General features: G+C 53.0%; 4 protein-coding genes across 4 annotated transcripts; 2 read left to right on the forward strand and 2 right to left on the reverse strand.

Annotated features, from left to right (window-relative positions):
- Window positions 1-436: 436 nt before the first annotated feature.
- On the forward strand, window positions 437-2571 carry BU26DRAFT_531622 (kinase-like protein; the record flags this gene model as incomplete). Its single annotated transcript, XM_033831041.1, has 3 exons — window positions 437-1876; window positions 1907-1937; window positions 2000-2571. 3 exons carry the CDS (start codon window positions 437-439, stop codon window positions 2569-2571), a joined length of 2043 nt encoding a protein of 680 aa, XP_033683253.1.
- Window positions 2572-5205: 2634 nt separating this feature from the next.
- On the reverse strand, window positions 5206-7893 carry BU26DRAFT_565654 (HET-domain-containing protein; the record flags this gene model as incomplete). Its single annotated transcript, XM_033833418.1, has 1 exon — window positions 5206-7893. The coding sequence occupies one exon, from the start codon at window positions 7891-7893 to the stop codon at window positions 5206-5208; it is 2688 nt and encodes an 895-aa protein (XP_033683254.1).
- Window positions 7894-8447: 554 nt separating this feature from the next.
- On the reverse strand, window positions 8448-9657 carry BU26DRAFT_519977 (uncharacterized protein). Its single transcript, XM_033829195.1, has one exon. The coding sequence runs from the start codon at window positions 9486-9488 to the stop codon at window positions 8589-8591; it is 900 nt and encodes a 299-aa protein (XP_033683255.1). The 5' UTR covers window positions 9489-9657; the 3' UTR covers window positions 8448-8588.
- BU26DRAFT_330080 (uncharacterized protein) lies at window positions 9624-15070 on the forward strand. The gene is made up of 2 exons (XM_033822174.1): window positions 9624-10740; window positions 10790-15070. The coding sequence occupies exons 1-2, from the start codon at window positions 9758-9760 to the stop codon at window positions 14976-14978; spliced, it is 5172 nt and encodes a 1723-aa protein (XP_033683256.1). The 5' UTR covers window positions 9624-9757; the 3' UTR covers window positions 14979-15070.
- Window positions 15071-15247: the final 177 nt, after the last annotated feature.

Consider the following 15247-nt stretch of genomic DNA (forward strand, 5'->3'; position numbering starts at 1 on the left):
TGCGCCTAATCTTAGACTGCAACTACCGGTAGCCCGCAGTCGTGCCTTAATGCTCCTTCCCCATAGGCCGGACGTCACTGCTGCCTTTTAGGATTCCCGTGGGCCTTCGTGCCTGCCACTCGTGGATGCGGGGCGCAGACGGAGAGCGAGAGGTGCTTCTTTGACCTCAACAATACCTCAACAACAAGCCGCTGCAGCATGAAACCAGTATTTCCTTGTATCGCTATTGTATCGCCTCTGTATCGCCTCGATAGCGGCATCGAGATAGCCTCGCGCCGTGGCCCGTCACGCTGCTCGGGCGGCCTCCGCCTCCCCACGCTTACCCGATAGGTGAGACGGGGGCGCGCTGCCGGAAAGAGCACAGTCCAGTTTACCCGCATGCACGGTACGGCGAGCGAAGCACCACGGTCTCGGCCGCAGCGCATCCTACAACACCATGGAGGACCCCAAGCCATCCTCCGAGGGTGACCACCCCTCCTCCACGACACCGCTCGGCCCCCCGGTGGCCGCCTCCACGCTCGTCGAGACCAGCCCGCATGCGGATACGAGCCGTGCGATAATCAATACTACCCTTCCTCCCTCGGCGACCGCCAATGCTACTCCGCGCCTCTTGAACGCGGAACGGCCGCCGCTCAGCGCAGGTGACGCATCGTCTTCTGCGCTGCCTGTCTACCCATCCCGTCCGCACATTCGCACCCCCTCCGCCGCCGGTCTCTCCCTCCAGACCGATCTGCCCCCGCCAATGACGGCCGCCGCTCACACCTCGCCGAATCATCCAACCATCGTGGAGGGCGGCGCAGGAGAGTCGCTGCGGCAGTCGGCCACCGCGCCCATCGCAATACAGGAAGGCTACCTGCGGAGCACGCTGTCTGCGGCGAGCATGACCGGGTCGTTGTCGCCCGGTTCTGCGCTCTCCTCACCTGCACTGAACGCCCTCGCCGACCTTACACCTTTGCCATCTCCACTGGTGATGAGCGATTCGCCTGGGCCATGGGCAAGGGCTGGCATGTCGGTACGCCCTCGCTCGCGGGGTGCGTCCGGTTCGTCAAAAGATGACTCCTTCGCCATGCTCAGCAAAGGAACGCTATCTCCAACGCCCTCGCAGAAAAAGAAAGGATACCAGCGGTTGAAGACTGCTGCAGTCCAAGCTGCAGATGCCAGCATGCAGACGCAGCACAAGAACGAGGCCGCTCGTGAGAGGAACAGGAGCGTCAGCGAGTTCGCGCCGGACCAGTTGCACAACATCCGGGCACGCCATGTTACCATCTCTAACGTGGCTCCCGAAAAGATGCAGACGGGTCCAGGCCCGGAGCATCATCTCCACCGTGAGGAGTACCTTGCAGCGCAGCGAGGATTAATTCCCGCTACGCTTCCGGCCGGGCTCCCTACGCCGCCGGCCAGCAATCGAAGTGTGACAGAAAGTGAGGAAGAGGAAATCCCAGAAGAGGGCAAGATCCAATATATCACGGTGAGGCACGGAGCACAGAGGACTAAGAAGCTTTGGCGCCCCGTCCGACAGCTTGGCCAGGGCACTTTCAGCAAAGTCTATCTAGCCACAAGCGAGAAGGTTGCACCTAAAGACCCACTCAATGAGGCCACCCTTGACCCGCGCAAGCTTGTTGCCATCAAGGTCGTCGAGCACGGTCCGGCCGGTGGCGCCGACGAAGAACGCGTAGAGCTAAGCCTCAAACGGGAGGTTGAAATGCTTCGATCCGTCTCACATCCGTCCCTCGTACATCTCAGAGAGTTCGACCACGATGAAGCACAGGCTCTGCTGGTCTTGACCTATTGCCCCGGCGGTGACTTGTTTGACGTAGCCAGTGCGCACCGCGATCTCCTTGGAGTAGACCTCGTCCAACGCATATTCGCCGAATTGGTCAGTGCTGTGCGGTACCTGCATAACCAGCTCATTGTGCATCGCGACATCAAACTAGAAAGTACATTACTCCATTCATAGTGGTTAGTCTATCTAGCGCGTCATCTTACTAATGACTCGCAGACGTCCTCCTTAATGTCCCGGTCTCTACAGTGCCGCTGCTTAAGAGCCCACGAAGCCATCCTTATCCCATAGCGACACTTACAGATCTTGGCCTCTCTCGCCGTATCCCTGCTCCGCCCGAGTCTCCTCTCCTTACTACTCGCTGTGGAAGTGAAGACTATGCCGCCCCCGAGATTCTTCTTGGTCAGCCGTATGATGGCCGTTCTACTGACGCATGGGCGCTCGGAGTCCTGCTTTATGCTCTAATGGAAGGCCGCTTACCCTTTGACCCGCCGCCAGGCAAAGTTGGATCCCGTAGCAGAGCCGCCCACCGGATTGCCAGATGCGACTGGGTGTGGGTCAGCTTCGGTGATAACGATGGCGACTGGGATGTCGAGAAAGGCAAAGAATGGGCAGGCGCGCGAGAGTGTGTCGAAGGCTTGTTGAAGAAGGTTTCGAGAGGTCGCAAGAGCCTCGAGGACATTGAGAGGATGGAGTGGGTGCAGCAGGGCATCCAAGTTGAGGGTGGGATTAGAAGGAGGATTGAAGATGAGGACATGGAAGAGCATGTCCCCGAGATTACCGTGAGGTAGTCGTTATTGAGGAGCCTTTTCAGATCTCTCCTCGCGCGGAGTATAGGCTCCTATCGTTTGCTTCCGACAACGATCGACGACTTCTTCGGCGGTCACAGTCGAAGACATTGTACTACTATCAGACCGTTCACTTCGGCAAATCTTTCTTTTCACATAATTGGGTAAGAGCAGGGATGGGAGGATGGTGTGGGTCGGGCACGGAGAAGGGGGCACGAAAGATACCACGGGCCGGGAGGGATGAATCACTCCCCCAGGCGCGGTGCTACGCATGCACGCTCGACACAACCTTCGCTTGACTTTTGTTCTCGATATTTCTTCTTCCTGTTCGTTTGATATCCCTATTGTTCTCTCCCGCGGATACTCTATTCCACTTCTCAGTCATGTCGGCTTCCTTACCCTTCTCATCTGCATCTAGACAAAAGCTGGCTCTATCATTTGGCTTCTTTGGAGTTGGGTTGGATTTCCTCTGGGACGATGATGATGTTAGAGAAAAAGAATTGCAAATCATTGGGGAAGATCTTGATCCTAAGCATCTCGTTGTGATGGCGTAGCGTGCGCCTTGCAGATATACGCTGATCTAGTAGCAGTAGTGCAGCGAATGCACCCGGGCATTGCACTGAGCCAGCAATGTATAGTGCGCTGAAGGCGCACCTGCTGCGTGACCCTATTCGAAGACTTCCTACTGACTAGCGTGCAGGTTCTCGTGCTTGGCCCATCTTCCGGTCGGGAGAGGTGAGGCCCGAGAAAGCAGTTTCGTAACCGGATTTACATTTCCTCCCAAGCGTACCAAACGCTCATGCCTCCAATCAAACGTGTAGCCCACGTGCCAACCCCTCACTTCCTCCTCTGACGCATATAAAAGGCTGCCTTCCCCTCCCATTCTTTCAACTCTCCACCGAGGATGTGCTTAGAATTAAAATTTCGCAGCGAGCCAGGCCATGGGGCGCTAGGGAATACATGGCCGCAGACAAATGTAGTGGTGAGTGGGAGGTCGTGTGGGTAACTAAGATGTAGTGAAGCGCCCTTTATGGAGTTGAATGTTGGAGGAAGGAGAGCTTGCTTATGTGGATGTGGATGAGCGCATGGAAAGAGCGAGGAAAACATACGCGAGGACTGGGATGGTGGTAATGGGCACTGATCATCGGAACTTGATATGAGCGACGTATCAGGGGGAGCTTTACATGGTACGCAACGGTTCCCGGGGTTCGTAGCTGTATAAACACCCTTTGTTCTCCAGATTTCTTCTCACCCTTCACCCTACGCGGAGTCGATAGCACTAAAAAAGCTCTGGAACGATGTCAATTGGAGACTAAAAGGATACCCGGACTACTGTATGCTTGGCTGCGGCTGTGGACCGGGCTTCAAGTCTAAAACACGAGGGGTTTTGAAGATGGGTGTCGAAGAGATCGGGGGGGACAAAAACGACATGGAGGCGGTTCGAAGGTGGAGTATGGAGCATCGCTGCTGATGACGTACGTTATCACCACCGAGCGATGATGCTGATAGCCAACCAACACTGAACATGCGGCCAGCCTATCTCGTGGACCTGAGCACCTACTCCCGATATGCGCCGCCTGGCCATTCGATTCTAGCAGTATATAAACGTATTCTGCCTCCTCATTTCCCCTTCACGCTTCTCTGCGCGAGAGGACTAAAGACTTGCGCGAACAGAGCCATGGAATACTAAAACTCTATATGTGGGGTTCCCTGGTTCGCTACTCGTGGTGTAAAGGTGCACGACTGCCTGGACATGGCCACCGGGGCTCTTGCGGAGCAGGGTAAACGAGGACTGGACATTGGTAAGCGTATCAATAAAGGCAAGATGCTCATGCTTCCTGTTATCGCAAGGCGACGCTCACCATCTGAACCACTCCTCATATGCAAATCCTACGTAGAAGGGCGTCCCCCTGAGCAGGCTGTTCCCGAAGTTTTTCTTTCTCTAAATCATCCCTCCTATACTCTGAATTCACCTCTCGCGGCACTTCTTTGCGGCCTTGCGAGCAATAAAAAAAATAAAAAAGTGAGAGTCACCTACCATGGGAGACAAAAATGGGAAAGGTTGGAAGGACATGGTGTGGTTGGGCTCCCTGTTTGGGATGGCCTCCAAAATAGCGTACCGCGCAGGGTGATGAGAGTTGGGGATGCTGTGGAGAGCCATAAGTGGTGCTTCACGAATTTCTGGTAGAGGTTGAAAGGAAGGATGCTGGTGAGGGCGGCGAAAGGGACTGCAGTTGCAGGTCTACGGTAACTCAGATCGCTTCCGTAATAGTTCGAGGGAGAGTCAATACCTGTGTGCCGCTGATAAATGAAGCTACGCTTTCGTTGGTGAGCATTACAGACTGCACCCCTCCCCAACAATAGCTCGGCGTTGCGTAGGCTGCCACGTTGACTGGGCCTCTGACATACGATCAGACGGAGCCGTCAAGATTGGGCCACAGATGCTATCCCAGATGGGAGAGGGTCGCGAGAGGCTTCGAACAAAAATCTTGGCCACACCCCTAGGTTCGTGGTTCACTCATTCTCCCAAATCATGTTGGTGCGAGCCGCCAACGAAACTGAATTTGGGAAGGGTAATGCGGTATTCATTACACACTTGCTGAGAGCAATCGCACCCGTCCTTGAGCATATTCAGCTTTAGACGATGACGATGCGTTCTGGATGCTGGTAGACTTCGTCAACCCGGCTCAGTATCTGCCGATGCCACAAAAGGGCCTTCATCTGCGCGACCATCTGTAATGTCGCAAGGTAGATCCGAAAACGATCTCGATTCCACTCCCAGGATTTGGCAGAATCAAGGGGAATGCTCTTGATCAATTCCCAACCCTGGTAGACAATGGTTGCAGGGGACGTACGTGTATATGTCACTTCATAAAAATTAAAGAAGCGGCATCTGAGCCCGGGAATCGGCTGGAGGAGTTTGTCGACCACGCTCGACTCGAAGTCACTTCTGCGTTGTTCGTCGAGAAAAGTCCAGACAGGCTCGTGCCCGGAATGTCGAAGTCCGTCGATTATATCAGCTATTCGCCCATGTCTCTCCATGCTTTTCTTGAAAACCTGGATAGCGCTCTTCCATTGCGGAAGGAGGACATCTGCCGAGGCATTGTAACTGTTCCATGTGGACTGAATTGATTCAATCTGGTTGAGTAAGATGCGTTGGTAGGATGAACCGTCATCAGTGGATCCGGAAAAAGGTGACAGTATGCCATAGCTTGCTCGCACTCCATAGGTCGCTTGCTCAGGCCATATCCTATGACCCCGCAAATGTCGCAGCGCAAGCAAGTCATCATCGGAGAGCGCCCCTAGAACTTCGTCGCGCATCGCATTCATTGAGGAAAAGTAGTGCCCACAGCCTGGCTCCCTAGCTATCCTCCGACAATGTTGATAAGCCAATTCCTCACATACGGCTGGGAAACTGGAGAACCATGGCGTGGAGAATGCGCGCTCTTCGGATGCTGCGGGTGAGGATGACCGGATACCAAGAAAGAAAACCATTAGAATCCACCGTAACATAATCTCTCGCTCGCTCTGCGTAATCCTGTGGGCCACATCTACACGAGACAATGGTGATAACGCTTTTCCCTTCGGTACTTGCCCGACCCCAAATGAGCAATGGCTGTGCAAAGAAAACACTTGATGGCCACGTGGTTTCAGTAAGAGCGTTCTTTCCAGTGCCGGAACTAGGTAGCACACAAAATCTTCACCATCAGCGGGATTGCCCAAATTCGGTAGTGTGACCTCATCCTGTGGAAGGTGTAAAGGGTCGCTTGGGCCGCACGTAATTGAAAGCTTTCCGCGAGCGACAGAGAAGATGGGAAAGCCAGAGAGGACCAAGGAAGCCGTTTCGGAGAGAATCTGAAGTTGGCGCATGTTCTGGTGGCCTTCAAGGATACTCTTTGCTATCACGTTGCTATGATGCCAGCCCGTGAAAGGAATTATAGGCTGACCGAATTCCTGGAGAGGCTCAGGGACCGCATCTGGAGGTAGATCGAGCGCTATCTCGACATGAAAAGGTTCCTTCTTCTCCTCCGGGAAGAATAAACCGTCCGGAACCCATGATGGTAAATTTTTGACTTGTCTGGATCCTCCTAGGGAATCCAAGAAGCCTACATATCCAGTGACTTGGAGAAGATAGCTCGCAATGCCAATGTAGATTTCTTGAATGCTCAGTGTGTAATCAATTGGCAGACCAGTAGCGTCTGAGTCCTCAACAAGGCCTAACAGAGCAAAGACCTTGTCTCTTGGATCGCCACATTCGCACTTTTCGGTATCCCGTAGAAGATGGAAGAGCGAGGAGGACTTATTGTGGACCCACGAGATGCCCAGAGAATATGGACTCATGAGGTGTGGAAGATCGACGAAGGCACGCAGTCCGCTCCAGTGTCCGGTTAACCCTCCGCAGGTGATACTGGCTTTGTGCGCCAACTTGACCTCCTGCACCACCCATAGTCTGCGAAAATAAGGCCTCCCCATAAGCTGTCGGACGGCCGCGAACTCTTGTTCGGTCGCGGGAGACGCGCCACATTTCAGAAGACTCATAGCCGTGTCAGTCTTGGAGCCTTGCTCGCCCAAGTAAACGAGAACTCTTGAAGCAGCTGAATATATATTTCGCATAAGGGCAACCTGGTGTCCTCTCTCGGAAACGTCTCCCTGATTGATACATATGGCGTCCACCCAGATCAGCCGATCTGTGGGGGCGCGCAATTGACGCAGGGCAGACAGGCAGTTCTTCGTTATCAAAAGCACCTGGTAGTCACTTCCGAGATAGATTGGACAGATTAGCTCGGAATTCCCATCGAGGTCGGCCCAAGTATAGGAAAGGGCCTCAAATATCGGCAACTCCGGCTCGTTCAGTCGTACAAGCTCCAAGGAACAGTGAACCGGATCTTGCGGGGAGGCGCTTCCATGTAGGCGAAGTAGGCGAATGCTATCTCTTTCAGGCAGCCTGCCGTAGATGTCGAGTTGGGTGGGTTCGGAAGAAGCAAGGTCCATGAGAGATGCGTCCGGCTCGTGGCCTATTATCGTCTCTTGCACTTTTTTGCTTGGAGAAGACGCTGAGTCCTCGGACGAATCCCCGATCTTCCAGGAATCAATGTTGTCCCGGATGAATTGCGCGCAGTCCTCGAGGTCAAGATCTGTGCCATACCGCACACGTGGTGGCCAGCTGCATTTGAGCTGGGATCGAAGGATACTTGGAGGTGGGGGCGTAGGTGGGATGCCCTTGGTAGCTGCAATGTTGGGGGCCCGTAGGCCGCAGCGAGTACAACCCGGCGTTCCGTTGTGCCATCTCAGGTCCAACTGGCAGGAAGGGTCATGCCACGACATATGGGCGGGAGAGAATGTGACACACAGATCGTAGATGCTATCGCAAATGTAGGACGAGACGAGACAAATTGTTGCGAACGACAAAGATAGAGAGAAGGGTGTAAGAGTGCTGCTCAGCCAGGCTGCAGGAGGCTGACGCTTCTCGTGATGAATCGAGCTGGTTTCAGCCTCGCTGCCCTATTGCTTGAGAGGTACGGCATGATGCCGATCGTCGGCTTTCCGCAATTCGATTGGGCAATTAGACAAGACAGCCGTGGAAGACGCGAGATTTCGAGCTAGATGAGACAGGATACTGAAAGACGGTGACGGCGAGGGAGGTGGTGCCGCTCGCGGAGGTTATTCGGACTTAATAGGGACCCTAGTCCAGAATTAGTCAAGCCGCACCGCAGCTTGTGCCGCAGCCCTGGAGCTCCTGCTGTTCGCCTTTCTCCCGTACACCATCACCTGTCACTTGCTCCGACCCTGCGTCAAAGCAGAACCAGACAGCGCAGCGCACCGTGGAGCCACACGCTGGAATTGACGAATCACCTACGCACAAAGAGAACAGCGACAATCCTGCGTTCAAATTGGATGTCTCCATTGATTCGCGGTTATTCGGGCAGCGACATTTGCTTGCACCAGCTGTCTTCGTTTACGTCTGCTAGGCCCAAAAATTTCCCTTCCAGATACTTCTTAGAAGACGGCTCTAACGAGCTTCAGTTGGAAATGAGGGGTTTCGGGACGTAGAAGTCGTCCCAAACCCCATCACACAATTCATACCCATCCACGTCCTCATCCTCCAATTCCAGCATCAGCTCGTCTCCTTCCTCTTCTTCGTTCTCCTGTTCATCAGTAGTCTCTTTTCCCATTGCGTCTCCCCCGCCGAAGTATTTCACTCCTATACTGTATATTGAACCATAAGACTTTTTCCTCGTCCAAGCAAGAATCCAGCTTCTCTTAAGTGTCCTGTATTCTACAGCAACTCCCGTTTCTCCGGTCAAGGAACCCTTGTGGCCGGATTTAGTAGACCTATGCGCTTCGCCCGAGAGACTGGCCGTCGCATTAAGGGGAGTGACGCCGGGAGCTACTGCGTTCGCGGTTGCACCAACGGGGGCTTCTCCTGAGGCCTTCACCGACAGCGACTCCGATTCTTCCCCGGAGAATGAAGCGTTCTCGACGGACTTATATCCTATGACCATATAGACCTTTTCCGGCAAAATTCCGAGCCTCGGTGCGATGGAATCCATGAGTTGGTTGATATCTTTTTTATGTTTCTCGAAGATGAGCTCAAAAACTGCATCGTGGTCTCGGAGCTGATGGGTTTTTATCATCGCCGCATCGAAGCTGTAAGATTTCTCTCCGTCGGTTGAAATGCTGACTTCACCAAACGGTTTCAGTGCAGCCTGGATCTTGGAGCCATCCTGGGCTGTTCCCCACACTTCAGCCGCTGTTTCTTCTACCACACCTCGAAGATGATCCTTTGTGAAAGAGGTGGGATCGTCGGGGACCGAGTTATCCAGTGGAGAGGTGTAGTCGAGCGTCAATCGACCAAGAAGCTTAGGGAGATCCTGGCCGGCAATCGGAGAACGGAGAATGAGGAATCTGTGTCGTTCCATGGATGGCGAGCAGCAAAGGATGGCGGTGCCGATTTCTCCTATGAGTAAGGATCACCAGGAAGCCTCGAAGCTACGTTTATTGTAGCTGGCCGTAGCTGAAAGTGATCACAAAATACTGGCGTGATCAGAGTACCGGTTTACGAGATCGAGATGTTAACTGAAGAGCAAGAGAAAATTTGTTGGATAAGAGAGCGGGGCTGAAGGCTGGAGTTTCTGGTCCGCGTCGCGCAAGGTGGCGTGAAAAAGCTGTCGCCAATGCATTGACGAGCATGCAGCCACACCGGCTCTCTCAGACGCCACGATTCTCAGTTGGGGTATGTTATCAGGTCATCAGCTCATACAAAGAGGTCCCATTGGGTGGCTATGACCTAGCAAAACTCTCGTCAAGGCGCATGATCCGCCGTCTGGGATTTCGCTACCTCAGTAATAACCGACCTGAGCACCACCAAAAACCGAAAACAAACGCCAATGCCCGTGCACTAACTATCTGCCGAGTGTGCGCAACAGACTTTTCTCTCAGGATGTCTTCGCCCTTCCAACTACCTGTTGAATTCGATGCCTGGAGTATTGAAAGCCTTGACCAGACACGCAAGTGGGCCCTGAAGAGGGCAGGGACCATGGAAACTCACGAAATAGAGGATCCATTCGATGAAATTCAAGATGCCTTGCTACGATGGTATCTAGAGGAATATCCCATCCATGATCCTCTGGAGAGAACCAAAGTCTCGTACGCGACCACCAACCTCTGCCGGTATTCAGATCGCCTTGCCCAGCAGGTGGTGCAGTTAGTTGGTGACCCTGAAGAGAAGCAATGCTCAATCACAATCCGTCAGATCGACGATGCAAGACCAGGGCAGTCGGTGCAGATGATCCACTGGGAAGTCTTAGAAGCTGCGTTCGACCGGGAGAAGACCACGTTTTCTTCTGTAGCTGTGAGCCGGACAATCTCAGAAACACATCCGTCAAAAGCCCCGAGCCTACCTGGGGACTCGGAGCCTTTCCGCATACTACTCGTGGTTGCGAGGTCGGATTTAACTGAGAAGCACCATCGAATCATCTCCTCGACCCTCAAGCACATCGTTACCGGCCTTGGGTCGCGACCGGTCGAGCTCGACATTGTCCGGCCTGGAACCTATCGAGCGCTGGAGGTTTATCTTGACCAATGCAAGAAACGCAAGAGAAGAATTCACCTCGTTCATTTTGACGTGCATGGGGAGGTCAAAACCTCAAAAGACACACAACAAGGTCCCCGGTAAGCATGTCCGTGCGGTCTGGAATATGCAATGTATGACGATGGACAGGTTCAGAAACTTCTTACGGTTTTACCCCAAATCAGAACGCGACTCCGGTCTCATTGGAGCATGTAGGGTGGCAACTCTCCTATCTAAGCACGAAATTCCCATGGTAGTTCTCAATGCCTGCGAGTCGGCCCGGAGCGACGCGGGACCTGAAGCAAACTTGGCCCAGGCCTTTCTGGCATCTGGAGTCCCTTTTGTCCTTGCCATGTCTTACAAATTGCTCGTAAGCGGGATGGCTACATTCTTCTTTCATTTCTATCGATCCTTCTTGAAGCATCGGAGAGACTTCTGCCAAGCTGCTTCCGACGGCCGGAAGGCTATGCGCATCCACCGTAAACGACAGGCGTATTTGGGAATAGACATTGAGCTTCAGGACTGGATCGTCCCGGTGACCTATATCGCAGATGGAATTCGAGCGTCCGAGTTCGTAATCCCCGGCTCACCGAGCACTGGAGATGGCGCCGACGTTGAAGACCAGCCTCATTGGGAAGCATTGCGTTACAATGACCTGTCGTTTGACATCGAAGTCCTCAACGTTGAGACTAGGCTTTTGGATCCTTGGAGATGCGGGTCGGGTCCTATCGTCAACATCTACGGCTTCAGCGGTGTCGGGAAAACGGCGTTCCTTCGTCACTGCCAGACTTGGTGGATGGAGACATCAATGTTCGACCGAATCTTCAGCTACTCCTTCCAAAGCAATAGACCCTACCAACCGAACGAGATTGTACTTTGGCTAGCACATAAACTCCAGAACGAGATGCTCGCACAAGATCCGCACAGTTCGCTGTGTACGATACAGAGCGGGGTGTCGAACCCGCTCAGCATCATAAAATTGTACATGAGGACGACCGGACTTGGAAAGCGTGTCCTTCTCATTCTGGATGATTTCCCACAGATGGTACAGGGAGACACTCCTGCAATAAAACCCCTTCCATACATCGATCAAAAGAACTTGAGCGAGACGTTTGAGAGCTTGAGCTCTTCACACATCTACGTCATTGTGTCTTCTATTTCGATGGTCCCATTCATTGATGCACGGCCACTTGAAACAGGCAAGGGAGACGAGATCTTGCAGCCTCCACGGTTGCTGGGTGACCCCCTACCAAAATCTTCCCATTACAATATGCCGGGCATCAGCGAGCCATTATCTATCGGATTCCATGGAGATGCTTCATTTTGGGCAACGCTGACTAATACGGATACGACTGCTGCGCTGCAGGATATCGTTGACTATTTTGCCGACTTACCATCCTTAATTCGAGCAGATATTTTGGAGATCATGAACGATGCCCACCGAACTGAGCAGTCTGTACTTTCTCTCAGAAAGTCATTGCTCCTGGGACGTTATCCATTTAGCACACTGAGTGAGGATGGAATGCGAGTCTTGCATTCGCAACCGGCTTACCGCGCCTCCATGGAGTATTACGAGAAGCAAAGTGGCCTTGCAAAGGCTGTTTTGCTTGGTCTTTCCCTGTTCACAAGGCATCTCGGAATCCGAACAGACTCGTACATCCTCCGCTATGTTCGATGTCTGAAAGAGGCCTTTCCTCGCTACTTCTCACGATTGTGTACAACAACGGTCAGAGATCACTGGTACCAAGACGCATTGCGACGAATGTCATACTACTTCCAGACGCGAAGCACTCTTGAGGCCCAGGCGTTGGAAGTGCTCTCTCAAACAGTCAATGACTTGCGCCTATTAGGCTTCCTCCGACCTGAGTTCGCCTACTTGAAAGGGAAGCAAGCGGATGAGTTGGAACACATTCCTATATACCGGATACACCCTCAACTTTCTTTGTTCCTACGCCAGGCCCTCGAAAACGAGATCTCTTCAACTATAGCAGCCCGGGGCTACACACCCAGAGAAGTTCGCTCGAGGCTAGACAAGGTATTTATCGAGCATCATCGAGAGAGAATTGAGTCTTTGCAGTCGGCCGAATTGAGGTCCCCCGAGCAAGCCATTACAGTAGTGAACCATATCGCTGATGAACACTTTGGGAAGTTCAACCTTCTGGGCGCATTACTGATGTGGATTGAAGAGGACGCAAACCATCGGGACTTCGAGTATCCACTAAAGTTCTTCGATTGGTTCCTTGCTCCCTGGCCGCGATTGACATCCAGGACCTATTACGGACCCAGTATTCTGGTATCATACATCAAAGAGACAAGGGAGCGAATTTCCCAAGTCTGCGGAGAGCTAGCGAAGGAGACGAAACCGGAGAAAGGCCAGTCCCGATCAAAAGTAGAAGCACGCTTGCCAATGCGCCGGCAATTCTACTCGGCCTTGACCCTCTTACTGCGTCTCTCAAATTGGCTGTCGCATTTCTATATGGTTTCGGGCCAGCCTGAACTCGCCGTTGCCGAGACAAAAAGGTCTGCCTTGATGATATCCACTCATCTTGGCCCTTATCGGGCTGTGGAACCTATGCTGCTCGCCGATGCTTATCTGCAGTTTCTAAGTGGCCATTTCGGCTCCAGCCGCCGCAGATCTCAGCCTATATCTCTCGATAGCCTGGCGCCAGAGGCTGAAAGAGAGCTGGGGATAATGGATAGCACACCAGGTCTCAAGCACGAAGAGCAGCTTGCTGGTCTCTCCTATCACCTGCTCCAGAGGGCAAGTGTAGCCACTGTACGGACATTTGAAAGAAGTTATGGGGAGATGGCGGCCCAGTTTGAGAGGCTTCTCCATTGGTCGATGGATACGGACAATGAAACGGAGCGGCAGTGGACTGCACTTACCAACAAGCTGATGGCCAAAGGCTGGGCTGACAAGCGCGCTACAGAGCGGTGGGGATATAGAACTCGAGAGGAAAAAGAAAACGTTGAAAAAGAGAATGAACTCCTTTTCCGGCGCACTCTGGCCGAGCTTGCGAAATTTCCCCAGGAATGGTTTGACGGGATGTTGCAGCGCTTTTCCGCCATCCTGCAAGGGCTCACCGGGAATGCGATCGCTATTCCGGAAGGACAGAGTCTTGATGAGACACTAGTCACCATGGCGCAACGGGACGATGAGCAGATTCCGAGATTGACATCTGGGGGCAACGAGCTCACCGATCTTTACGAAAGCGTTAAGCGAGCATGGCAGGATTTGCGTCGAGGAACATCACCAGATCAGGTATTCGATGCCATTTTCCCGCGATTCAAGACGTTCTTCGAATACTACTGGAGACGGAGCCTGCTGCAGATGATCGAATTCAGCATGCGTTATGTCGACCGGACAATGTCGGCCTCCCTAAATCAACTCCTTGTTAAAGACTACATGACCCGGCGCGACTGGGAGGGATTGAATCAGTACCTCCATAACCTAGACCTCGAAAAGGAGCATGGGGGACGGACTCAGTTTTATGCTGTACAAGGGATCTGCTCTCTCTACCTGAAGAATGTGAACGAAGCGGGACTTTACCTGACGAAGGCTTTGCGCAGCCTTGAGAATCGTGAGGAGTGGTTCTTTAGCAATTTCGCTATCTTCGGTTTCGCAGGCGCTTTTACAGTACAGGTCGAGATTCTCCGCCTTTTGATTGCTGTTAAATACGAGGCTGGGGATGATTCCACTGTTTGCCCAATCTCGGCCTGGCTGCTGTTTCTCGACGCGCTGGCGTTTGGCTATGCTCCATCGAGCAAGATCCTATACTGTCAGAACGGAGCACTCCTGGAACAACTGACCGAACATTACCTGCCGTACCCGTCGCAAACCCGGGACGCTATGCGCGTCGTAGAGCTTCCACAGGAAGAAGAATACGGATGTGCGATGCTACACTATGAACCCAGCATTGACCCGGACGATCGCAGCGTGATAATCCCGGACGCGGAACGCGACCTTTATCTTCTGATCGAGTTTCTGTACCGCACAAGGATCAGGTCCCACGTCGACCTCCAGTTTCCCGAGACTATCTATCTGAAAGCGATGAAGTACTTCGTCCGTCACTGCGAGCGGTCCCCTATTACGCGGCTTCCGCCCGATGCAGCTTCCGTACTGTTCCTCAGAGCCCTCAAAGAGGAACTTGTGTGCAACCCGGCAGCGCGAAAGGATACGATTGAACTTTTCGAGCAGTTTCTTATGGGGAAGAGCGTTGTAGGGGTACCCCATAGTCTCATTACCATGGACTCGTGCCCGGTGTTACCAGATAACTATGAAGGCATGCTGGACGAGAACGATGAGACAGCTTTGTATGCGATGTTTGATGAGGGTTAGTGGCTCCTCTAGTTGAGTCAATTGGTTCATCGCTCGGTGTCTGCTCTTGCTGTTGTTACAGATCCACGTGCGTTACAATCGAGCGCCGCAGAATGTAGCATAGAAGCATCTAACTGAAAGGCAAATGCCCAAGTGTGCAGTCTTGGATACGTCGCGGTTAGTCAATGACCCTAAGCGTTAAAGGATGGTATTGATGAAGCACATCTCCCTGAATCGAGGAATCGGTAGTCAATACAAGAGGTACTTCTGGGCACGCCAAGAATACCTAG

Source organism: Trematosphaeria pertusa, assembly GCF_010094035.1.
Source record: "Trematosphaeria pertusa strain CBS 122368 unplaced genomic scaffold BU26scaffold_8, whole genome shotgun sequence".
Taxonomy (NCBI): domain Eukaryota; kingdom Fungi; phylum Ascomycota; class Dothideomycetes; order Pleosporales; family Trematosphaeriaceae; genus Trematosphaeria; species Trematosphaeria pertusa.